The sequence below is a fragment of the Saccostrea cucullata genome, unplaced genomic scaffold (genome assembly GCF_032062105.1).
Source record: "Saccostrea cucullata isolate Sc308-1 unplaced genomic scaffold, CSIRO_AGI_Scuc_v1 ctg163, whole genome shotgun sequence".
NCBI classification, from domain to species: domain Eukaryota; kingdom Metazoa; phylum Mollusca; class Bivalvia; order Ostreida; family Ostreidae; genus Saccostrea; species Saccostrea cuccullata.
The window spans coordinates 131,970-159,669 of NW_026933609.1; the positions used below are offsets into that span (position 1 = coordinate 131,970).

At 34.3% G+C, this 27,700-nt stretch overlaps 1 protein-coding gene across 4 annotated transcripts in view; it reads right to left on the reverse strand.

The window, feature by feature from the left end:
- Positions 1-3,249: 3,249 nt before the first annotated feature.
- The window catches only part of LOC134238725 (mucin-2-like), a 74,713-nt gene continuing 50,262 nt past the window's right edge, over positions 3,250-27,700 (reverse strand). For 2 of the 4 annotated variants that reach the window (XM_062720844.1, XM_062720842.1), the window contains exon 10: positions 18,277-19,856. In XM_062720844.1, coding sequence (XP_062576828.1) covers positions 18,916-19,856 — 941 coding nt within the window. In that variant the 3' untranslated portion in view covers positions 18,277-18,915. Of the gene's footprint in view, positions 3,461-12,517; positions 12,715-18,276; positions 19,857-27,700 lie in introns of those variants that run through there. The other 2 variants (XM_062720845.1, XM_062720843.1) reach the window with 2 other exon arrangements.

Sequence of the window (27,700 nt, forward strand, 5' to 3'; positions counted from 1 at the left end):
AATGTTTTTTTATGATAATGATATAAAATGTAATATTTCTAAAATAATACAATAATTTTCATAAAATTCATTCCATGGTAATCATAACAGTTCATAGACCAAAATGCTTAAAATGGACAATTCACTCTTTATCGGTACCATTTTGGTTAATCAATAAATTTTCAATCTTTAAAACGGATGATTGCACTTAGATTTAAATTAAATGACTGAAAATAATTAAGAAATAAGGTATCATTTTTTGAGTTTTAATGAGATGTAAAACGGGTTGGTCACGTGATCAAATCCCATAAAGCCCGAAGGGCTTTATGGAAGATTTGATCATGTGTCAACCCGTTTTACATCTCAATAAAACTCAAAAAATGATACCTTATTACTTATATTTACATTTGTGACTTATTTATACTTTGTATTTGCCTGATTGTTACTTTTAACGTGTGAAATGCGTTAATTTTTCAAACCCAACGGCATGTATGTAATCCACTAAACGCGCGTCGACCCTTTATGACGTCACAGAGAAATTACGTGGAACGTTTATCCAAACGCACATCTATGACCTCTTGACCCCAAACCTGTATTTACACAGTTATAAAAACGCTTGCCTTCAGTAGTGTTATGTAAAGGAAAACATTTGCAAATGTAAATATAATGATATGATAAATATGTAAACCAACATACGTATACTTGTTATAATCACAATTAAACTATGTTAGCATAAACTGAGATCACGAGCATGAGCTTTTTCAAAACGTTTGGACGGAAAATATCGATGAGAAAAGATACCAAATATGTGGGGACAACAAAAACAAGTTAAAGTTTTTAAAAAGTAAACTGTACACATATATAACACTCTCACACTCAACTTTTTGATAACAAAAATCTTTGTTGTAAATAAGAGGCCATTGATATTCAGTGTATTCCAACATTGCTGTTAGCTCATACTACTAGATAAGATGTGAAGAAAAAAAATTGAACTATAACATCTAAACAGTTGAAATTTTAAATAGCTGATCTATTGCATATAATCTAAAAAGTATGGAATCCGGATAAGACCATGCCGTTCACATTCGCATCATCGACAAAAGGGGTGATAGAACGATTACGATGATGAGATAGGGGACAATGCAATGGCGATGGCGTGATATATAGAGCAAGATGGAGCGATAGTGAACATCGCCACCATCGTAGCATCGCTATCGCGTTATGATGCTACATGTATCGTTTCATCACATCATCGACTTCGCATTGTCGCACCATTGCTTTATCGACATCGCATTTATGCGACACGCCCTATCGACCGAAACCTCAATGATGCAATATATAGTAAACTATATGACCCTTTCTGGATTAAAAAAGCAATACATCACAGTATACATGGTTATGTCATATGATATCGAATCAATATCACGATGCAATAAGTGCATTGTAAACATGCCTATGTTTTTATGGAATATTCATTTTCAAACAATATTCAGAAAAATAAAAAAATAAACTTAGGAAAATTATTTTAAAAAATGAAATCATTTTAAAACGCAAAATGCCGTAATTTTGATCTTAATTTAAAATTGATGTCATCTATCTGACTGGACAAATAAACATCAGAGGTTTGCACAAAACAATTAATAGATATCAAATTATTACGCTCATCAGTCTTGAAAGAAAACTTGTCATTTGTGTCCTTGACATTAGTTTAAAAGATATGATTTCTTTTCTTCGATTTTTTAAAAAATAAAATGAATATTTCTCTTGGGTTAAGTACTGTAAGTCAATGAAAAAAAGTTACAGAACTTCGTTCAATGCATATGTTTGGAAAAGTCACAATGCTATGTACCAGGCGACACTGTGAAATGTCGTTTTCATATAACGAATGCGTAGTATGATGTCCGTAATTATAAAGAATGAATAAATAAATATGAACTGACGATGTACATTTTTTGCTTTACTCAGTTTAATAAATATTCATCTAAAAATGTTCTTGTCCCATAGTTTTGTAACGTGTCGAGCGGAATATGTTCCTTTGTCGATTCAAGGTTTTGGGAGATAATTTCCGATATAATAATTTTCCTAATAAATGATTGACAAATGATTGATAACAAAGGGCCTGCAAAATATAGAAATAAATGGCCTAACCTTATCTAGATTAATAATCACAGTGAATCAAATGATAACAGATGATTGTGAATTAGCAGTGGGTAGGCTATCCCTTACACTAGCCATCCTCGGACTGACGCTTGTACTGCAGCCTTATTCAGGACACAGTCAGTACAAGCGACAGCTGTGCACACTGCTAGCCTTATTCAGGAAGACACACTGCACACAACAGCATGGTTGCCAGACCGGTCGACAAGCTTAAGACGAAATACAGGTGTGGTGGCTAACCACCATTGCTGGGTAGCCTCTTGAGTGGCTTGCCACTTCAAAACACAACAGCCTCCTTTTATTTATTATTCTTTTAGACTAGACCTTCCTAATTTCCTAAGGTTGACTTCGCCTGTAAGCTGACTTTATTACGTTAAGTCTCACTTACCGCTGTTATGGTTCGCACACGTCTTTACTCTTATACTGCTAAGAGGGAAAATGAACGCTCTAGATCTATAACGCGGATTCAGCCTTTATGTACATGTACATGTACCAGTTTACATCCGCAACATAATCACTGAACCGGAATGAAAACAATATAAATTTCCGGTGTATTACTGTTTTCTCTGATGAAAAAAACTCATTGTCCCATGCCCGTTTGAACCGGTCCCATCATTGTGATTAATTTTGCCTGGTCCCATAACAGAAATTTTATAAAAGTAAATAAAAAAACTAGAATTTTTAAGGAAAAATTAATATATAATTAATGTAGTTTTACATGTAGCTGGGAATGTATTTCCAAAACAATTGATTCATAGGAGGTGTACAGTGTTACAATGCGAACAAATGGTAGCATTTTGAAAGTTTTTCACATAAATTTCTATTTTTAATAACCAAGCAACCCAGTTCATTGAAATCAAAATAAACAGAATTATGGATTCTAGTGTAGTCTACTTGTGTGCCAAGTTATATCGAAATCAGACCAAAACAGTAGGAGGAGTAGCATTTTGAAAAATTGTTTAAGGATAGACGGACGACCGCATTACTATCGCATATCATATGCTCCTCTGGTCTCTGACCAGTAGAGCGAAAAAAACCTTAATTGTTACGTACATATATATATTAAAATGTATTGAGACAGATAAAGATACACGAATTTTTACATACCTTTAACAAAATAAATACTGACGTACTATAACAACCAGTATTTACAAATTTCTGAAATAAAACAGTTATGACTGGATGAATATAGCATTGCACATTTTCTACCAGCAACCTCGGCTTCAATAATTTCAAGAGCTTGGATTTCAGTTCAGGGTTTCGTTGATATCCAGTTTTACATTGATTAAGGATTCTTGGTACCACCTTTCATTTGTTGATATGCCTAAAAAATTCAGAACATTTTCTAAACATGCATAAAAAGAAGATGGATGAACAATGCGAGCGAAATGTCTATATAGTGTGTGACACGTGATGTTAAAAATGAAAATTCAGGTAAAATATTATTAAAGGAGATGAGTGAACTTAGTTTGCAAAAACCCACAAGCTTCAGATATATAAAAATCATATTCAAATTGTGATTTTAGTATTTAGAATAAAGTTCTCATCATTGATTTTTGTAAAATCATGATAGAATAAAAGTTTTGAGGAAAATTTTGCCGTTTCTATTGAAATGAAATTCGGTATACAGAATCATCATTAGAATATGTAAGTCACGTTTTTTTTGTTTTTTTTTTCGAGGGGGGGGGGGGTACGATCAGACCATTTTAGACAGAGTTATGCCCCTTGGACTTAGAAGAATTCCAACAATTTGTAGTTTCCGTGCATTTTCTTCGCAGAGGTTGCACATATTGCAATAAAATTTGGTATACAGATTTATCATAAGAATGTTTAGGTCAAGTTCTGCTGTTTTGGGTACGATAGGATTATTTTGCACAAAGTTACGCCCCTTGGACTTATTGGAATTTTAATAACTTGCAGTTTCCGTTCATTTTCAGTCAATATCTCCTTATTTTTGTTGAGACGGTTTGCCTGGAGTCCTCCGTTTTTCAATCTTCCCGAAACTTGCATTGACTTAAATTGTGATCATTTAAGAAGGAGAATATCACTATTCCCATCCATTTATCAGACATCTTAATTTCCTTCTCAACCTCTTCAATGAACAAGAAAATTCAATGTTATGAGGATACACTTTTTAATCCGTCCCTTTGCAGTAAGACTGATACAAGAGCTACGACGAGGTTTTAGCATGTGTTTTAAAAACGACACACTTTGCGAACTTGAATGACTAAAACCACCAACTGCTATTGAATTACAAGAGGCCCAAGGGCCTTGAATCGCTCTTCTGATAAATTGTACAGTCTATCACTTCTATTTGAAGCCTCTAACTCTAAGTATCCTAAGATGCATGAACTGACAAACTTTGATGATTCTTGGCCAGTTAGGACTGAAGCTAAATCAGTATAGCTATAAAATACCATAAGTACAGTACAGGCCACGAGTTTTCCGCAAAAAACACGGGGCCCCGTGGACTGCAAGTCCACGCTTTAGCGTGGACCTCGAACCTTGTCGGCGTCTTTGAAGTCAGCGTTTCTGTGCACCGTGTAACACGGTGTGTCACAGTTCTGATGATAAATATTTTAAACATTCTCATTGCCCTTATTTAATACAATTAAATCAACTGTCTTTTGAAATATTTGTTGTACTGTTCCATAAATTAATATTGGTAATTTATCGCATACAGATAATAAAACTTATAAGATGCCTTAAAACTTTATAATAACGTACTCGTGTCCAGCAAAAAAAAAGATACAATCACGTTTCAAGTTAAATCCTAATTATATTAGTCATAAGAAGTTCAATAGACTATAATTATTATATTACACTAAGAGGAAACACACATTCATAAATGAATTACTTGATTGTCTCTACTTTCGATTTTGATTTTAAATCGTTTTGCAAGATCGTTTTTCCCTACGTATTACATATCAGATGCGTGATTATATACTACATGTGAATTAATTATTTTGTAAGAATTAACATATGTATATATATGTGTACATGTACTGTGTCTAGAATAAATTAAAAAAAGAAATACGTATCAGACTCGCACATTAATTCTGCTCTTTGATACCGATACTCGGCGAATCATTGGACAGGTTCAGATAAGGATTATTGCAGTAAGACTAACACTAAAAATCTGTAATTATGTAAAATATGGAGATAAGTATTAAATGCGGTAATCTCGAAAATCAACTGACATAGGCGTCGGAACCGGGGGGGGGGGGGAGCGGGGGCTTAGCCCCCCACTTTTTTTCAAATGTATACTTAATATAGACATCGAACATATCTTCGTAAGTTTAGCCCCCCCCCCCCCCCACTATCCACAGATACGTCTTAGTATAGGTTAAAAATAGGGAAAGTGGTGGTGTTTGGAAAAAAATTTGGTACTGAAGTTCGAACCTCCCTCCCCCCTACGAAATAGGATTTTCGTGTTCGGGAAATAGACATTTCCTTTTTTTTTTTTTTTTCTTTTGCTTGTCAGGTTTTTTGGAGGTACAAAAAATTTTTTTTTACACTTAGCCCCCCCACTTTCAATTTGCTTCCGACGCCAATGACTGAACAGACAGAGATGATAATCTGATAAATTTCATTAATTAAAATAGTGATAAACTTAGTAAACACGATGAAAACAAAAATCACAGCCGAATTTTTGGCAAATGAAATGTGCTAACTTCAGTATGAATATTACTTCATTCTGAAATATATCGTGTGAAAAGAAGAAAAAAAAAACGGTTTGAGGAAACATATTTAGCGATTTTTAAAAATGCCCCCCTTCTAGAATGCGATACGAATCAGCTGCTTAAAACTTTATCAGAAGTCTGCAAATTTATATTATTTTTTTTAATCTTAATCTACGGGATACATTTTTATTTGTGTCTGAAAACGTATAAATAAATTAACAAATACATGTAAGTTTATAATTGTTGTTGAGTGAAACCTGGAAGATGAATTTCGCATGATATCAGTTGAGTGTGTTACATGTATACACTTGCTGTGGTCAGAGCTAAAAAAAAAATTGAAAGGTGTGATAAACATACGGCGCCCCTGGCCCACCGGCAGAGACCCAATATATTTTTTGAACAGGTGTGAACTTGGAACTGACCATCAGAATGTTTCAAATCACAAGAGAAATTCTTAACGCGTAAACAGACTTTCAAGGTCACCTAGCGTCATGGGATTTTGATTGGCAGGTGATGTACGAGAATTTTGTGCGTACTGCATATACAAAAAACAAATTGATTGAATTAAATGGGTTGAATATGAACAAAAGCTGTGGCAATTAAATAAAATTATAGAATGATTAACTTAATTGTGACCTCCGTAACTTAAATAATACGAACTCAAGAATTAAAAAAAATAAATCACAGACTATGTTAAAAGGGGGTTGTATGAGTCTCTCTCTCTCTCTCTCTCTCTGGTATTGCTTTTTATACACTTTACAAGAAAAGAAAAACTTATTATAATTACTTACACTGAAAGGATTTTAAAAACATAACGTAGTGAATACAGTAACTACTCTATGAAAATAATGTTTGCTGTTACGGGAAATAAGCTTTGAAATTATTGCATTAATTTAGTGTTTCTGCTGACGATTTTCGCATCCACATTCAGAATAATTCAAGATGAACAAAATAAATGTATTTTAATAAGGAATATACATAATAATGCTTGGATCGCACACTAGTACTGTACATGTTAAAATCATGAACATAAACATACAGCTCTGATTTAATTTTATACTGTACTATACAGTGTATGTGGCACGATTGCAGCTCGACGATATTTCGTCTTCCTTTGTTACATGAACACATGAGATTAAATTATTCATTGAAAATAAAATTAATAATTTTGATTTTGTAACGTGGATGAATAATTTTACTAAAATATAAATTTCTAGACACACAGTTACCGTAATTCAAATGAAAATCATTCACTTTTTTTTTTAAAGATATCTAATCTCAATATCATGCGTGCCATTCGAAGTCCAATAACTGGTAGAAAAAAACGTTTATTATATATTCATAAACCCAGTTATAAATTGTCGTCAAAATTTATTGTCAATTTTTTATCAGAAACAAACGATTCTGTCTGTAATACTATTTACACGGTGCAGCTTGGAAGAGAATTTTCTAGACACACAGTACGATACGGAGCGAAATTTACTGGACACGGTCGGACACGGAGGACACTAGCTGAGATTTTTCTAGACACGGTGCGGCACGGTGTGCCTACCTGTATATTTCAAATCCACACACACCGTGCTACACCGTGTACACGGTGTAACACAGAGCGATTCACACGGTGTTTTTTCCACCGAGCGTTGCGGAAAACTCGTGGCCTGTACTGTAGGTCATGGTGACCTCCTTTTTGCTTTGAAACTTTCTAAGGACTCAAGATGCATTAATTGATTGATGGTTCTAAGCCAATAAGTACCTCATATATTCAAAAGTAGGTCACTGTGACCTTCTTATGGTTGACATTCTCTGAACACCCAAGTTGCATCAACTATCAGAGTTTGATGATTCTAAGCCAATAAGTACCTAAGATACTTAAATATAGCCAAAAAATGTCAAAACTAGGTCACAGTGACCTACTTTTTGGTCGACATGTTCCTAAAACCTAAGTTGCATCAACTGACAAAGTTTGATGATTTTAAGCCAATACGAACCTGAGATAATCCAAAGTAGGTCATTTCGACCTACTTTTTGGTCAACATTCTCCGAAAACCCAACATGCCTCAAACTGACAATGTTTGATGTTTCTAAGCCAAAAAGTAACTACAATACTTAAATATAGCCATAAAATTCAAAACTAGGTCACAGTGACCTAATTTTTGGTCGACATGTTCCGATAACCAAAGTTGCATCAACTGACAAAATTTGATGATTCTAAGCCAAAAAGTACCTAAGATACTGAAATATAGCCATACAATGTCAAAACTAGGTCACAGTGACCTACTTTTTGGTCGACATTCTCCGAAAACCCAAGTTGCATCAACTGACAAAGTTTGATGATTCTAAGCCAAAAAGTACCTAAGATACTGAAATATTGCCATAAAATGTCAAAACTAGGTCACAGTGACCTACTTTTTGGTTGACATTTTTCGAAGACCCAAGATGACAACTGACAAAGTTTGATGATTATAGGTCTGAAAGTATTCAAAATATGCCTTTTAAACAATTTGAAAACAAATACCTGCAAAATACAAAAAGTAGGTCACAGTGACCTACTTTTTCATAAAGATGTTTTAAGGCCCCAAGATGCATCAACTTACAAAATTTGGTGATTCTAAACCTCTCAGTATCTGAAATAATGGGATTAAATGTTTTACAAAAGATGAGCCATAAAATTCAAAAAGTAGGTCACGGTGACCTACTTTGAAGTTGACCTAGTTTAAGGACCCAAGATGCATCAACTGACAAAGTTTGATGATCATAGGCCTTAAAGTAACCAAAATATGCCTCCAAATCAATTTGAAAACAAAAGCCCGTAGAATTTAAAAAGTAGGTCACCGTGACCTACTTTTGTGTTAACATGATGTGAAGTCTTAAGATGCATCAACTTACAAGATTTGATGATCCTAGTCTTTATAGTAAGCAAAATATCATCGTTTTTATGAAGTGTAAATTTTGGTTAACTTTGAAGTGACCTTGAGACCACGCCCTTTGCCCCAGGGTCATGCCTTGAACAATTTTTAATCTTCAACATATCCTGACCCTTGTATGTAAGTTTGGTGAAAATCTGCCCGGTGGTTCTGGAGAAGAAGATTTTTTAGCAACCAGTACTTTTGGTTCTATTTTCCTGATTATCTCCCCTTGTTTTAGGGTCACAACCCTAGTTTTAGTATAAAAGGTAGCTCTTGGGCCAAGGACACCCTGTGACAAATTTGACACTGATTGCCCAAGGGGTTCTTGAGTTATGGCCCATTTTCTAACAAGAGGCCCAGGGGCCACAGCGCTCACCTGAGCACATCGGGCTTGAATTTAACCCCCCCCCCTCCAGGCGTTCATCATTTGAACAAATTAGAATCTACACTACCTGAGGATGATTCCATATAAACATCACTAATCATAGCTTTGAAGTACTTGAAAAGAAGATTTTAAAAAGTTTCCCTATATATTCCTATGTAAAACTTGGGTCGGCCATTTTGGCCCCACCCTAGCCCCGGGGGTCATGATTTGAACAAACTTGAATCTACACTACCTGAGGATGATTCCACATGAGTTTCATCTTTCCTGGCCCAGTGGTTCTCGAGAAGATTTTTAAAGATTTTTCCTATATATTCCTATGTAAAACAAGGGTCGGCCATTTTGGCCCCACCCTAGCCCCGGGGGTCATGATTTGAACAAACTTGAATCTACACTACCTGAGGATGATTCCACATGAGTTTCATCTTTCCTGGCCCAGTGGTTCTCGAGAAGAAGATTTTTAAAGATTTTTCAAAAATATTCCTATGTAAAACAAGGGTCGGCCATTTTGGCCCCACCCTAGCCCCGGGGGTCATGATTTGAACAAACTTGAATCTACACTACCTGAGGATGATTCCACATGAGTTTCATCTTTCCTGGCCCAGTGGTTCTGGAGAAGAAGATTTTTAAAGATTTTTCCTATATATTCCTATGTAAAACAAGGGTCGGCCATTTTGGCCCCACCCTAGCCCCGGGGGTCTTGATTTGAACAAACTTGAATCCACACTACCTGAGGATGATTCCACATGAGTTTCATCTTTCCTGGCCCAGTGGTTCTCGAGAAGAAGATTTTTAAAGATTTTTCCTATATATTCCTATGTAAAACAAGGGTCGGCCATTTTGGCCCCACCCTTGCCCCGGGGGTCATGATTTGAACAAACTTGAATCTACACTACCTGAGGATGCTTCCACATGAGTTTCATCTTTCCTGGCCCAGCGGTTCTTGAGAAGAAGATTTTTTAAAAATGCCATTAATTTTTAACAAATTCATGTTTATCTCCCCTTGGAAAAGGGCGCGGCCCTTCATTTGAACAAACTTGAATCCCCTTCACCCAAGGATACTCTGTGCCAAGTTTGGTTTAAATTGGCCCAGTGGTTCTTGAGGAGAAGATGAAAATGTGAAAAGTTTACGACGACAACAACAACGACGACGACAACGACAGACGACGGACAAATTTTGATCAGAAAAGCTCACTTGAGCCTTCGGCTCAGGTGAGCTAAAAAGTTAACGCACACCGCACGACGCACACCGCACAAATGGCCATAGCATTTAGCTCTTTGAGCCTTTGGCTCAGAAGAGCTAAAAAAGGACAAGATTAGGTAAGACCCCTTTTTGGCCCCTGGTTTTGGATGTCTTTAAGATGAAACATGGAACGAACAGTATTCAAGATTAAAAGTCCATAAAACAATACAAAATGGGACCACAGCCAACACGGACCTCCAAAACATCAGAGGTGGGATCAGGTGCCATGGGGGAGTAATCATTCCCTGCCGACAGGTCACACCCGCCGTGTGCTCCTTGTCGTAATCGGGAAATACATGTAACGTGTGTATCAATAATGGACTAAATATAACAATTACCAGTAGTATGAAAAACGTCAATCAGCAGTTGACTCAATGATAAAATTGTATTTGCTGACAAGGTCATTGTATCGGCCGTAGAATTTACGAAATGAAACTTTAAACGAGCCTGCTGATATTCTTGTTTCATCAATTTGTTTGTCAATACTATACCTTGTTTTAGATATTGTTCATACGTAGAGCATGCTCTTGCGTATCGAATCCACTGAGATATATAAACGCCTGTGCAGGTAATGAAGGTATACTGCCGCAAAAGTAAGGGAATTGGACGATAAAAAAGTTAAAGTCATCACGTCTATCATAGAGTTTGGTTGTTAGATTACCATAAACGTCTTTTTAAAGTTAATATCTAAAATATGAAACCGATATGGCAGACTTTGAGGTATCTATTATCTCAATTTCACCAGGATATATCGTATCGACATAAAATTGGAATTAACCGTTGTTAATTGACAGTACGTCGACGATATATCTGTCGTCGAGTTGAAGGCCACAGTAAGTGTTTCTTCTGTTCACGCATTAGATTTTGCACAAATTCTGCTTCATATGAATACAAAAATAGGTATGATGCAACAGTTTAATTGAAAACCACTTGTCACCCCTGGATCTAAGTTATGGGATGCACTGATGTCACAGGACTGTCATAAAATATGTCAATATCCAAAATTTTTCAATTTCATGCCATCAATTTTTACAACACATTTTCTTTCTAACAACAAAGAGCACAAGTTTGCCTCTTTACCAAATTTATACATCTCATATACTAGTATCTGATTCAACTTGTATTTAAAAATATCAGATAGGCAACCTTGTGGTCTTTGTTTTCCGAAGTGAAATGTATCTCAAATTTGACGAAATTCCATCAGAATTGAGAAAATTTGGAAAACAGTTTATTTTTGTACCCTCTCGAGGCCTCCATGTGAGTTTTGAAACAAAATTAGTGCTGGTTTTAAAACATGCATCAATTTAGGTTCTTAACTACAAACTACCACAGTTTTGACTGATATTTTTTTTTACATCAAATAAGGGGCCAGATTCAGCGGTTACCATGATACCTTGTCCTTTGACAGAAACCTAAATTATTAAGAACAGAGTTCAAATCAAACGAAAGTTGATTTTTTAAAGTGAAACAATTATGGTATTTCATGATCAATGAAAATTTGATCTAGTCCTTCTGGAAATAGTGAAAAGTGAACAGACAACAAAAGCCAAACGGACGCCAGATATTCATTGATCAGTAAAACTCAATGGAGTCTTCCACTCAGGTGAGTTAAAAACGTAAAGTTTCTGTAATAAAAAATATTCCAAATATATCAAATTTTCGAAAAAAAAAAAGGCTAAAAATTGCATAAGGATTGTCAGGAGAAGCCGGTGTTATACTTTGAAATGAATTAACGGTTTAATATATTCTTTTGTTATAATTATGAATTAAAGTTAAATTACGTCAGTATTGAGCATGTTATATCCTTACATTTTCTCCCTCTACTGAATTTCTTCGCTACTGTCGTTTCTTTACTATTCCACAAACATCCACAAAATATTTTTACATTGTACAATGTAACTTTATACAGCGGAGAATCAGAAGAGGCATTTTAATATAATGCTATCGATCGGGTTAGTTCTTTACGTAGTGTTGTGGTGTATCTACAAATTTACAGACCATGGAAAACAGTTTACCTAACATACATGTATAGTGTTTCCCGCCAAAACACAAACGGCTCAGATTTTACTTTCTCTCTAGAAATTACATTATACGGCACATATAGTTTAATTGGTGAGATAAAATTACACAGTAATACATAGAGAAATGTGAATTTTTTAAAGCTTACCTTGACATCGAGGTCCTTAGAATAGAAGTGCCCTTTTGCGATACCAAGCCGCGTCTCCTTATAGACATCTGTTGCAGATTTCATATGAATGTCCTTAATAGATGTAACTTTGAATTTCTTGTAGATAATAAAAGTACTAGCTGGGAGAAGAATTATTCCGGTTACAGCGCAAGCAATAACCAATGGTACTAAAACCTCTGAAACAGAATCATTATTAATGATAAATAAATACGAGCATTGGCCCAATTGCTTTACTTTTTAATTTGTTTTTGCTCTGCATTAATAGATATTAACCAATTTGAAAATATGAAATGCAACATACGGATATATAAAATGAGACGAAACCATCTTTAAAATAATTTCTGCTTGCCCTCTCCCGACTCAAGGTAAAAAAAATTCAATTTAGTTAATTTCCAATCTTGTCTATATTTCAGGAGGAAAGTCATTATATAAAATTAGCTAAAGGAGACACAAAGACTCATCACAATTATTTACTAGTATTTATTAATTCAAAGACAGAAAAAAAATCATTAATATTTCTTTTCAAAAACATTGGATGCCAATTTTCGTGTATCAAAATTAGATATAAAAAATTATAAATTAATTTTTAAGAATATCAAATACGATACTCTTGAAAGCATACGTACTTGGAGAAGAATTTGGAGAATTGGAGATACTGTCTTTGAATTACATTTTTGAGAGAAAACATTTCAAACACTGTTAGCGTACTTCATTGTCTGGATAAAGAAATTGCATAATTTGATTTTGTCAGGGTTTTTTTTATTTAGTCAGCATGCAATTCAAATGTGCGAATTTTACCAATTTTCTTTCTGTTGGTATCACAATAAGAAATGATCTATATCGATAACGAAAATGTATAGAATGTATTATTCCAAGTTCGCAAATTCTTGGTTTCTACGAGTTTTTGACTATAGAAGATTTAGATATACCGTTTTCCAGATTGAAATATATATTATAAAGAACTATGAACGTTAACTCGTGATTCCCTTCTGTATTTTACAATCTATTCCATAAATTTAATTTTGGCCATAAAAACGTATTTGATCGCAAAGAGTAGTTCAGAACTAAATGAATAGCAATTTAAAAAATATATTAAGTAAATTTAAGTTAGGGGTCAAGTCAGTGGTGTTTTCAGACCCATTTTCATGAATTTTCGATTAAGTCTATGTTGTAATCACTGGAAATTTGGATTATCTTCCTTTACAAAATTGGTTTATTTCTCATCTTTATATTTTGAGTCTACTAAACTTATGTCATTGTTAATAATAATTTGAGATTTTTGAACAAATTATTAAACGTCACAAAAGTGGCAACACACGACAAACTGTTTTAGACTTTTTATTCATTGAAAGAGGATAAGGTGTTTTAGTGTTGGAGGATTATGGAAAGAAGTAAACAATTTGATTTTGGTATTTTTCAAAAGTCTTGCATAAATAGATACAGTGGCTGCAACGTTATTGTGGACAAACAATCGTGTAGAATCGTTCGTGTAACGTGCGAAATCATGCGTGTATCAGACTCAATCGTTTGCGGGTTTAATCGTGCGTGATCCTGCCTTTAGAAACGTGCCATAATATATAAATGGTGCCTGTTTTGTAGGGTAACATTTGAAATTGACACCCCAAGGAAAACCATTGTCAACCGACGCGTCAGCGGAGGTTGACAATGGTTTTCCGAGGGGTGTCAATTTCAAATGTTACCCTACAAAACAGGCACCATTTATTTTATTATACTGAATGTCTTATTGATTTAGGACGTCAGCAAAAAAAAAAAAAAAAACCGTCGATCGTCTTTACGTTCATGTATAGAAAGCTTTCACACTCACCGGTTCACTAATCTCCTTATTGTTTGTTTGATACTCGAATTCGAGTCATTTATCATATAAAGTTTCGTTATTTCTGGCTCGCAAGCATGTTTCCTAAACTCGCAAGCATGTATCGTCTGTCGTTTGTTGTTTTCAAGTAAGCTATATCGGACGCAAGCTTTTATTGACGTCAAGTTAATTCCGGTTCTTTCAAACGCGCAACTGACGTTTTGAGAATTCTACGGTGAACCGTACGCGCATAATTTCCACGCATGAGGCATTACCGTTGTGTTACCCGTTGTCACGTGTGTTGCTAAGGCTCAGGGTAATCGAACGGATTGTTACCTGCGTCTAAACCAATCAGATTTTAGTATTTAACATGAAAGTATAATAATGTAAATTACTTTTTGTAAGTTTTTATCGGAATGTTATTTGTTAAACAAGCATTTCCTTTGTCTTTTTAGCTCACCTGAGCCGGAGGCTCAAGTGAGGTTTTCTGATCACATTTTGTCCATCGTCCGTCCCTCCGTCCGTCTGTCTGTAAACTTTTCACATTTTCGACTTCTTCTTAAGAACCACTGAGCCAATTTTGACCAAACTTAGTACAAAGTATCCTTGGGTAAAGGGAAATTTAAATAGTCAAAATGAAGGACCAAGTCCTCTCACAAGGGGAGATAATCAAGAATAGACAAAAATAGGGTGGGTCATTAAAAAATCTTCTTCTCAAGAACCACTGGGCCAGAAAAGCTGTAACTTATGCGGAGGCATCCTGGGGTAGTGTAAATTCTAAATTGCACAAATCATGACCCCTGGGGGTTAGGCGGGGCCACAATGGGGGATCCAATTTTTGCATAGAAATATATAGGAAAAATCTTTGAAAATTTTCTTCTCAAAAACCACTGGGCCAGAAAGGCTGAAACTTAAGTTGAAGCATCCTAGGGTAGTGAAGATTCTAAATTCTTCAAATCATGACCCCCGGGGGTTGGGCGGGGCCATTATGGGGAATCCAGGTTTTACAAAGAAAATTATAGGAAAAATCTTCGAAAATCTTATTCTCAAGAACCACTGGGCCAGAAAAGCTGAAACTCATGTGGAAGCGTCCTGGTGTAGTATATATTCTAAATTGTTCAAATCATGACCCCCGGGGGTTGGGCAGGGCTACAATAGGGAAATCAAGTTTTACATAGAAATATACAGGAAAAATCTTTAAAAATCATCTCAAGAACCACTGGGCCAGAAAAGCTGAAACTTGTGTGGAAGCATCCTGGGGTAGTGTAGATTTCAAATTGTCTAAATTATGATCAGTGGGGTAGGTTGGCGTCACAATACGTATTACAAGGGGGAAAACTGGTAAAGAACAGAATGGTCAAAGCTTCTCAGGTGAGCGATGTGGCCAATTGGCCTCTTGTTTTTTTCAAGTCCAAATAAAATGAATAAAGCACATTTTACATAATTGAATGCAGAACGAACTAATTATCGGTTGTAAACAAGTAATACGGTATAGTAAGTCGTACTATATTGTTCTCATCAAATAGCGTGACCTTTTGTGATAAACCGAACTAAGATGTTTAACTTTTTTTCTGATGTTCATTCTTGTTTACTGCAAATTGTGGTCAAGATATCTTTAAAATCAATAAATCAAAAGTAAATATTTTTACAAATAAATAAACATTTGTCAATGCTTGCATGTACATAAATATTAAATCGGCGAATGTACCTGCACACGACATGATCTTTAGGGTTTTGTTTATCAGTGTCTATCTCAGGAGCTTACTTTTAATTTTTAACATTTCTGCAAATAAAAAAAATGTTAATTAAAATAATTGCCGAGTTCATTTTAAGAGATTCACAAACATTGAATCAATGGAAACATATCTATTAGATATACCTTGTAAATTAAGTCATTTCATGTTGCCCGTTTTTTTTTTATTGTTTAAATTGCTTTGTACGCTTAAATTTGTCCCAGTGTTTCTTGAGAAGTTGAAAATGTGAAATGTTTACAGACGGACAGACGACGGACAATGGGTGATCAAAAAAGATCACTTGAGGTGAGCTAAAATCTGACCCGAAATATTTTGCCGGGCCCTTTTCTCATTATCAAATGGCCAAGTCCTTAAAATCTAAATCTGTTAGGATATTTCATATATGATACACCATCATAATCTCACTGCAAATTTCATGGAGAGATAACTTAGGTAGTCCGATCCTCAAGTCCCGAAAAAAGGAGTTACTAGTAGATAATTGAAAATGCGAAAAAAAGTCTTTGAATCCTAAATTAAAATGTGTATTCAAAGTTTATCATTAAAGTTAATCGTATCACATAAAAAAATTAAATTGAGGATATTGCATGTTTTTCATAATTATTTGGATCTTAGGTTCTATTTAGATCAAGTCTTATAAAAAAAAATGTGTAAAACGTTTGCATTATCATAATACATATATATGACTTTACAGAACATTTTTTTAATTTCATATCATGCTAAATCATTCGTATCTAAAGCTAGATTAAAGACATTCGATGTCTATAAAAAGAGGCCCACGGGCCTTATAGGTCATCTGAGTATCATGTAACAACTTTCCAACAATTAAATTTGGTTCGTTTTTTAACCAGAGGCCATGAAATTCACCATTTTGATAGAGGCATTATTGCTTATCATTACTATACACTTAGTATGCTTACTTTGGCTTCTTAATACCCAGAGGTAGATCAGAGTAACAAAGAGAAAATTTCCACTTTATAACCAACTGTGCACCCCATCCCACAGGAACCACTGGCCCTGGGACCACATACTAGTATTTCAATATTTTGGAAATTTTATCATTTTTATTTCATTGTAAATGGTTAATACCAAAGAGCAGATTTCAAAGCATAAATTTATTCTCAGACTTTGAAACCCCCCCCCTCCCCTGTATCCCTGACCAAGGATCCTGTCCTGAAATTAATCATTTTTCTTCATCATAAATATATGTATGTACACAGATCACACAGATCATTGGCATACTTAGTAATACCCAGGACCAAAGGAAAAGATTTTCAAAGATTTTATGCATTTTGACCATATAATCAATAGAGCCCCGCCCTAATACCAGAACCTCTGACCCAGGGGCCATGAAATTAACAAGAAGATGGGGGGATAAGTCGGGCGAAATGCCTATAGTGCGACAGATAAGAAATGAAAAATTTAAATCTCAATTATATCCAACTTTTATTTGATATTTCATCTAATATTAAAGTATACTAAATGTATAATCTCTAAAATTGACAAAAATCTCCACAAAACTGAAATTATTTGCCCATGAAAAAGCATACACACACTAAAGAGAACAAAAACGACCATTTTCTCATACTTTAACAATTTTTTTTTCAATATGAGTGGGGTCTTCGCTCAATTTTTTGAAAGATAATCCTTAAAGTTTGCAATGAAATATACATTTTTTTGTTTACAAAAACATGGAGCGAAGACCCACTATTCTTTGAAAGTACACTTTTATGGCACAAAATTCGCATCTTTCTGAGAAATACTAAGTCCATTAAGTCAAGGGTCATATCACAAACATGATTCAAATGTCCCAAAATCATCATGAGCCATATAGCATATATAGTGGTTAGCGCGTTAGTCTCAAAGTCTTATACTTCGGATTTTTATTGCTAGGGGTTCGAATCCCACGGATACCATCTAATATTTTTAAAAGAAAAAGGTATTACGAGATTTTTTCTCTCAGAAAAGGTTTTTACTCATAATTTCATGGTTAATATTGAAAATGTTATTGATGAAGTAAACAGTGAACAAATACTTTATCTTTCCTTATCCGGATTATCTTCTTTTTAAAGGGTATATGTAAAAATATGTCATTAATGCTAGCCATCAGAATTAGAAACGTCCCACGCTTTATATATTTGATTTATTTGATAATAAAGATTTGTGAGAAAATCAATATTTTAGTTTAATAAAAAAAAGATTCAATTCTTATTGACAAGATTTACATATACAAGTAATGTGCTGAAGACAATTTACAGAAATTCCCATAATACTAAATGTTTTTGATGCAGTTATAAATATTAAAAGATAATAAAATTATAAATCTACAATGTAATGTTAGTATACATGTCTAAGAATTAAAAGTTCGATGGTCTCGCTTGTTTCCAATGAGAGGCGATGCGCTAAAGTACGATGGTGTGACACGCTAAGGTCCAATATTTACATTCGCTGAGTTTTTCTTCTGAGCTTACTGTTTTGAATACCATTTTCGTATATAATCACGCGTAGAAATATACACAGAGAAATGTGTGCTGACGTGACATGTTTGATTGACTTGTTGTATATTGTTTACAGTCTTCACTGTATGCTGGTGAAGGGCTTCAAATTTAGACCTGTAATCGGCACTCGCAGCCATTGAGCAGTAAGGGATCTCTTACGTACCAACGCCTACCGCGCAGTAGTACTATGACGTCATAAACGTTACTTGTTTTCCTGCAACTTCGGGCTTAGGCGTGTCAAACCATCGGGGTTATACACAGACTAGCAGACTTTGGCGTTACCATTGGACTTAAGAGTCCTACAAACATTTTGTATCACCAGTAATAATAAAATAATGGCTTGCGATTTTGGAATGCTGTAGGATAAGTTCTTAAACTGTACACATTTCTTCTATTATTCTTTTTACAAGTATCATCCCATTGATATTTCTTTTGAGGTTCATTTTTAAATTTGTTTTTTCTATGTATAGTATACAAAAGTAAAACAAATATGCCTATTGTGACTAAAATGAGGAAAGACACCCCTGTTGTCATTGCAGCAAACGTAGTTGGAGTAAACCCCAGTCTGTCTAAGTAACTGAGATCCGTGAAAGTTACTACAGTTGTTGTCGATTGTCTAGGTGTAGTTGTGCTTTCTTTTACTAAGGTTGATGCATGCGGTTGAGATGAAGTTATATCCTCTGTTGTTGATAAAGATATTTGCTGCGTTGAAGTTGTGGTCTCAGATGTTGTAGGAGAGTCTACAGTTGATAAATGCTGAGTGGAAGACGTACTATCTTGTGTTGTTGAAGGTGGTTGTTGCGTTAAGGTTGTGGTTTCGATTGTCGTTGAAGACAGTTCCTGCGTTAAAACTGTGCTATCCAATGTCGTCGGAGATGCTTGTTGCGTTAAAGTTGTGCCTTCGATTGTTTCTACAGTTGATAAATGCTGAGTGGAAGATGTACTAGCTTGTGTTGTTGAAGGTGCTTTTTGCATTGAAGTTGTGGTTTCGATTGTCGTTGAAGACAATTCCTGCGTTAAAACTGTGCTATCCAATGTCGTCGGAGATGCTTGTTGCGTTAAAGTTGTGCCTTCGATTGTTTCTACAGTTGATAAATGCTGAGTGGAAGATGTACTAGCTTGTGTTGTTGAAGGTGCTTTTTGCATTGAAGTTGTGGTTTCGATTGTCGTTGAAGACAATTCCTGCGTTAAATCTGTGCTATCCAATGTCGTCGAAGATGCCTGTTGTGTTAATGTTGTGTTCTCGATTGTTTCTACTGAGAAAAATTGAAAAAGTAATCTGGATTTTTTTTTTAAATTCACAGATGTGTTATTAACTGTACAATAAAAATGATTACTCTTTCCTTGTTAAAAAATAGTTTAAGGATATACGATCCTCAGCCAGGAAGGATAACTCTTAAATTTATAATTTAATTCAAAAAGCTTAAAATAAAGCTTGAAATTGAAATTTTTTCATGCAATAATTTTCATTTTATGCCTCTACATATGATTCAATGTTCTTTAAAGTTTTAACAAATCGTATTAAAAAAGTTGACATTTGTACCTCATAAAACTAAGTAAAACTTGCATATTTTTAAAAAATCAAATGTCTTTTAATTTAGCTTTAGTTTCCAATGTTTATAAGCATGATTTGAAATTAGAAGTGATTTACGGTGTTTTGTTTGAAAGGAAACACTTCATACACAATGTATTATGAAATGATGGAAGTAAGTAGGAGAAAGTAAAGTACTAAATAAGTATAAAATTCATGCAATTTTCTTTAAAAGCCTGGATACCTATGATTTTTATTCCTAAAATGTATTTCTTGATCAGTGATCAATTGAAAAAATATGCAGTGAGTAGTTCAAATCGCATTCTCTGAAAAATTATTTGAGATTTACTAATTTTCCCTATTTAATATGATTAAATTTGACGATGTAGTTTAAAGAAACACCGTGGGTAAATACATTTTAATTTGAGAATTTAGAGACATCTTTGTGAGCATTTTCAACTACTCAATGCCTGATTTTCAGAACCTGAGGATCGGATAACCTTAAAAGAAATTATCATGAATCTGAATCAACTGATGAACTGATGGTGCTTTTCATTGAACTATGTAGTAACTCTGGTTTATTCTTTGTTTAATATTCTATTAACCGTCTTATTCTTTATTATGCCCTCGTAAACGAAGTTTCGGGGGTATATAGTTTTTGTCGTGTCTGTCTGTCTCTCTGTCTGTCTGTTTGTCCGCAAAAACTTTAACCTTGCCCATAACTTTTGATTTAGTGGAGCTATGACTTTCATATGTGTATTCCTTGTGACAAGACCTTTCTTTGGGTACCACCAAATTGGACCTTTTGACCCCCGAGTTTGACCCACTTTTACATGAAAATTTTTGAATTTTACTTTGGCCATATCTTTTGAACAGTAAACACCAGGACATTTATACTTCACATATATAATGTTTGTTAAAAGACCTTTCACTGGATACAAACAACTTTGACCCTTTGACCTTGTAGATTTCCTTGCTTGTGAAAAAACTTTAACCTTGGCCATAACTTTTGTACGGTAAAGGATTGGGCTTTCATACTTCATACATGTAATCCTTGTGAGAAGACCCTTCATTGGATACCAAGAACTTTGACCCTTTGACCTTGACCTTTGAGATTGACCTACTTTAAAAAAAGCAAACCTTGACCATAACTTTTAAAGATTAGGGCCAGTGCTTTCGTTCTTTAAATATTTGATCCTTATGACAAGACCTTTCTTTGGGTACCACCAAATTGGACCTTTTGACCCCCGAGTTTGACCCACTTTTACATGAAAATTTTTAAATTTTACTTTGGCCATATCTTTTGAACAGTAGACACCAGGACATTTATACTTCACATGTATAATGTTTGTAAAAGACCTTTCACTGGATACAAACAACTTTGACCCTTTGACCTTGACGATTTCCTTACGTGTGAAAAAACTTTTACCTTGGCCATAACTTTTGTACGGTTAAGGATAGGGCTTTCATACTTCATACATGTAATCCTTGTGAGAAGACCCTTCATTGGATAACAAGAACTTTGACCTTGACCTTTGAGATTGACCTACTTTAACAAAGCAAACCTTGACCATAACTTTTAAAGAGTTAGGGCTGGTGCTTTCATACTTTACATATTTGATCATTATGACAAGACCTTTCATTTGATAACAATAACTTTGACCCTTTGATCTTGACCTTGGAGTTTGACCTACTTTTTAAGAAATTGAACGTTGACCATACCTTCTGAACGGTTAGGGCTAGGGCTTTCATGCTCTACAAAAGTATTTATGTGGCAGGACCTTACATTTGATACAAATTACATTGACCTTTTGACCTTGGAGATTTTTGTAATTATTAAAAAAGTTTAACATTAGCTTACTTTCAAATTTCACAATTGTTTTCCAGTGAGAATACCCTACTTTTGGTACCAATTAATTAAATTTGCATTTAAGAAAAGCTTAATCTTTGCTATGTTGCCATACGAGGGAATCAGTGTTTTACAAACACATCTTGTTACCATTAAGGTTAATATAGAACACTCAATTACAAGAAATTTTGACCATTGTGTAAGCAAAAAGAACATTACTTGATGTTTTAATTTGTGAAAAACTTTCTGATATTAATTGATTTATGATGAGGTTAAAGAATCTTGGAACAAGATGTTTTTGTGAAACACTGATGCGCCCGGCCCGTATGGCAGCTTATGGCGAAGATTGGGGTTTTTCAAATGCAAGACAAAATCCTAGGTCAAGGCCAACAGATCAGATTTGAGAAAGGTATTATCACAAGGTAAACATCCAAAAATATGAAAGTCCCTACATGTAGGACTTACGTATAAAAAATTATGGCAAGGTCAAAATATTTTTAAAAGTGGGTCAAATTTAAGGTCAAAATAGATTTGTATACATTTACCTATTGTAATGTTTTGTAACAGTGAATACCTATAAGAAGTATGAAAGCCTAACACCCCCGGTCAATAATCATGGCCAAGGTCAATATCCAAGGTAAAGGGGTCAAGTTTGATGGTACCCGAAGAAAGGTCTCGTCAAAAGGAATACACATGTGAAATATGAAAATTATGGGCAAGGTTAAAGTTTTTCCGGATAGACAGACGGACAGGTAAAAAACAATAAACTCCCGAATCTTTGATTTCAGGAGCATAAAACTGTTTTCAGATTCATTTAATCATATTAATATATTTCTTAGTACAAATCCTTATCCACTGCAGATTTTGATAAAGATGTCGTTGAATTTTTTCCAATTACATGTAATCATACTAAGTCTTATTACTCTGTGATAAATTGTGTTCACCAAAAACTTTTGATATTGGCGAGAAATATCTTAATGAAAAAAAAATATCTCCCCCCAGACATACACTCATGAAAATGAATAAACGTTGCGAGCTTGCTGTCTGTGATTCAATGATGTGCACAAAATAAAATAAACATAATATAGAGAAATTGATGAAGCCAGAAAAATTATAATGGTCATTAGCTACAAAACTAGGTTACAATTTACAAAAGCAAAGCGCATTAAAATAAAGCATTGTCGTAATAAACCCCACCCAAATTAAAACAGCTATATGTACATATCTTGTATAGAAAGAAAGACAAATAAGGGGAGTAAATGCAGTTAAGATACGCGTTGAACAAGGATATGTTTAACTAGATTCATATTAAGAAGAAAGATTGGCTTAAGGAGCATACGATCTACATGTCGTTGTCTAACAGATAGCGTTTAGGGAAATGCATTTTTATTTTTTAATATTTAGACAATTTTACAATTCCTTAATACAACGTGTTAATTATTATGTGAGATTTATTTTAGTACGAGTTTCTTACTTTACAGAGATATCCGGGTCATTCCGGGACATGGGCGAGCGATAGCCCCTCCTTGTATCTCTTAAACAGTATGAAACGAGTAATTCGAAAGTGGCTTTTATTATGGACTTACTAATTTGTATGCATATTTTGGTATGCATCTCATATAACCCGGCAGTAAGGTGATTTTGACCGCAAGTTGAATTTTTTCGCCAAAGGAGCTGGATGTGCATGCATCGGTAGTCATACACAATATCCATTTTTCAAAATCCAAAAAGGTCGAGCATGACGCCCTGGACACTCCACACACTGTCACTAATGACAACGTGCAGTGACGATTTGCTTAATATTGTATTTAAGCAGGTCTAATAAAGGTTTTATCAATTTATCAAGTGAAAAGTATGCAGAAAACTCGGAGCATGACTTTTACCTTGCTGGTATCATAACAGCATTTTTATTTGAAGATCACGTCAAATATAGTTGACACAGAATAATTCCTCAATCTCCTTTCCCGATTTGGGCATTTCGGCACGAGATGGAGCTGATTTATTTTTTAAATTTAAAAAAATACATGTAGACTTCCTGCATTGACTAGATTTATTATACTTTAGGACCTACTGATTTTTAAAATTAAAATTGTTGTGCAACCTGCAACATGGATCACTATCATATATAGGGAATGCCGCAAAACCATGGTGTGACCAAAATCATTATAAAACAGACTCAGGGGGTGGGGGTGGCGGGGGGTAGAGGCCAACTTTTTTCAATGCTAACTTCTTTCAGTACCAATTTTTTTTTCATACAGTAATACATGTTTCGGTCTGTTGTTTAACGTCCGTCTCGAGAATTTTCACTCATATGAAGACGCAACTTTTTGCCGTTGGAGGGCTGAAAATGTTGTTCTTTACTTCACACTTTCATCCATTGAGCAAGGAGGGATCGTTTATGGTACCAACACCTACTGCGACACGGGATCTCGGTTTACACGGTCTCATCCGAAGGACCAAATGCTACGTCCCACGGTAAGATTCAAATCCGCAATGTCAGGATCAACATCTGACTTCGCAACTCTAGAGCTGAGGTTCTAACCATTGCACAACGCGGGTGATTTTTGTTGACCGATTATGACAAAGAGCATACGCCGGCCTTGACCGGGAATATACCGGTATACTCCCAAGGGACACCTAATACCACCTTTGATATATGAATGAAGGTCCGCATTTGCTCTGTTCCCGATTTTTATTATTGCTTGATTAACTGCACTGTTTGTTATTTCCTAAATATTTTATTTCACTTGTGAATTACTACAGATTAAACGTCAAGTTATTGCTATTCACATTTCTATATAGGAAATCAAAATATACAAAAGTGCAAAATGTCATGATCAGATTAACAATTTAAAAAAAAAAACCCTTCAGAATTCACGTGCAAAGAGATTTTAAAATTCTTGAAAATGTTGAAATGAGGATGGTATTTATAACATCAATTATACAATTAATATACATCTTTTTTCCTTGTCGCAACAGTTTTTAAAAACACTTCATCTCCCAGGAGACCAGCTATATAAAATGGCAGGTTAAAACAAGGCTGATAATATGCTTTAAGGTTTCGTCAAAGGTCAACATGACTAAAAAATTATTTTTACAAGAGCTCGAAAACTATGTAAGGTATAAAGTCAAAACGTTTACAGTTTATAAATATATCATTGAATGATAGATAAAAAGTATCGCTTGATAACAAACTTTTTTCAAAATATATTTTTTGAGAAAAATTGTATCAGAAAATGTGCATATTTAAAGAAAAATGCACCTGCTTCATTATGTCTTTTTTGTGAAAACCATTATTGCAGAAATAATATATGTTTATCATTGAAGGGCAAGTTGGATGTGAATGGTCTCTGAAAGGCTGTTATTGAAAGCATGACATGTATAAAGACAAGACCCCTATAAAATACGTCATTTGCATTGTACTTTCACTTTCAAGTCTTAACATTTGGACAAAATAAACAGGGAAAACAACTTTCTAGAGGTTATCCAAGTCCAACTTGCCCTTCATTGATAAACATATTTTGTTTCTGCAATAATGGTTTTCACTAAAAGCGCGGAATTAATTAGGTGTATTTTTAAAAAAAAAATATATGCATTTTTACGAAGAATTTTTCTCAATAGATATTTTTTTCCAAGTATTTTTTATCAAGTGATACTTTCTATCTATTAATCAGTGATATATTTATAAACTGTAAGAGTTTTAACTTTATACCCCACATAGTTTTGGGGCTATTGTAAAAATAAATTGTTGGACATGTTGACCTTTGACGAAACCTTAACAGAAATTGTTTGTTATTGTGTTTGGCTAATGCATCACACGGGAAGTTCTATTTAATTTTTTTTTTTTGAAAAACACCAAATATTTATAAAAAAGCAAAACTACCAAGCACAAAATAGTATATATATATAGGTGTCAAAAATATCGTAATATGTGCTGATGTTATATGTTGATATACATGTTAACCAAAACCAAGAAATGCCATTTAATACGAGCTCCATGCGTACATGTATACATAAGATTTCGACGATTTTCCTGTCTAATGATGTCTAAATGAAAATCTAGAAGATCTTAAAAAAATACCTCATGTGCTTGTAAAATTTCCTTTTTTCAGTATAAACAGCCACCTTGTCCAGAAATTGTACATTTATTAGACCACAATTCTTTCTAGTTTTTCTCCAGGTTAGCATCGAAGGAATTGCCAATTCCTGCTTTTTTCGGAAAGAACACGTAATATTTGAGTGATGAAGATCATCAATTTATTTAAAATGGCAAAGGGTAGGTTGCGATCATTTTAATTGTCTTCCTTCGAAAATTTTCTTGACAAATTTTATCAAATTTGACTCTTAGATTTTGCCTGAAATGTAAGCGTTTGACCAAGTCTCTCTGTTAAGTTGTCCGGTAAAACAGCCAGATATCTTCTGAACATTTTCGGAATCTCAACCACCCGAAAATAGACTTGACAGGCGAGGGTTCATGTCAATATGTAATGCATGGAATATACTTATATGTACAGGTAAATGGACTTCTTTTCACTCGATGTCCAATTTGGCTATGTTCGATTAGAATACTGTTTTTCTTTTTAAGCTACCGAACAATTTAATACCGTATAACAGACCTGTTTACCCATAACGCTGTCTCTCAGTATTTTTTTATTAGATTTGTCATTTGCCAGTAAGATTTCACTTTCCATCAATTTTACATATATTAAATAAAAGAGAAAAACTGCTTTTCTGATTACAAAAACATGGTTAAACAACAAGGTCTTTGTCTTTTCATAATACCAAAGCGTTTTGGCAACCTGACATTGCTTCTGTGTTTTAAATCTTCCTCTTATTTAGCGATAAATAGGGTGAAGCTAAGACAGATCATAACGAAAACTAACTGTTAAATTCCAAACTAACGTATTTCTGATTTCCGTATTTTCATAATGGCAAAACGTGAGACGTATTTTAGACTAAAAATCCATACAAAATACGGTGAAATCGTAAGAGTAAACAGGTCTGGTATAAGTAGAATTTTTAGCGAGGATTTCATTTTGGCATTGTTAGCAATGGTGTTGGCATCGCTAAAATTGAATATCGCTAAAAATTAATTGCGTATGATTTGTAATAACTTCTTTAATTAGCATTTTAAAGTCGCTAAAATTACCTCTCGCTAAAAATAAAATACACTGTACCAGATTTTAGGTAGAAATCGCTAAATTTGCGTCTCGCTAAAATTTCCACTTATACCGAATATGCATATTTCGCATTGTTGATATGATTGCCTTGACACAATCCAAATGTCACGCATTTATTCCCCCAATACCTCAATATCATAAAAAATATAATTAACAAGATAAATTCAGGCTCACGTCTTCCACTTATCAAATATTTTCAGTTGTTAATGAGTGTATGACTAATTAACAATTAAGAATTGTAATTAAATGAAAGACACTGAGGTTTATTTAATATAAGGAAAGGTGATCAAAGCGCCATTAATGTTATTCTCAATAATGAGCCCAACAAATGGAGAACCATTTATTTAAGTTAATCAGACTTTTCAATGAATCGTCTGCGTCTACTCCAAGGTTCGGAGTTTTTGTTGAAAAAAATGTTGTAGACCTCTTGATGCTAAGAAATGGTCTTTTTCGGTTAGCTGGGGGTCTTTTTGCTTTAAGATAAATACACAAAGCTGTATGGAAGATTTTTTCTTTTAGACGCAGAGCTAGATGGAAGAG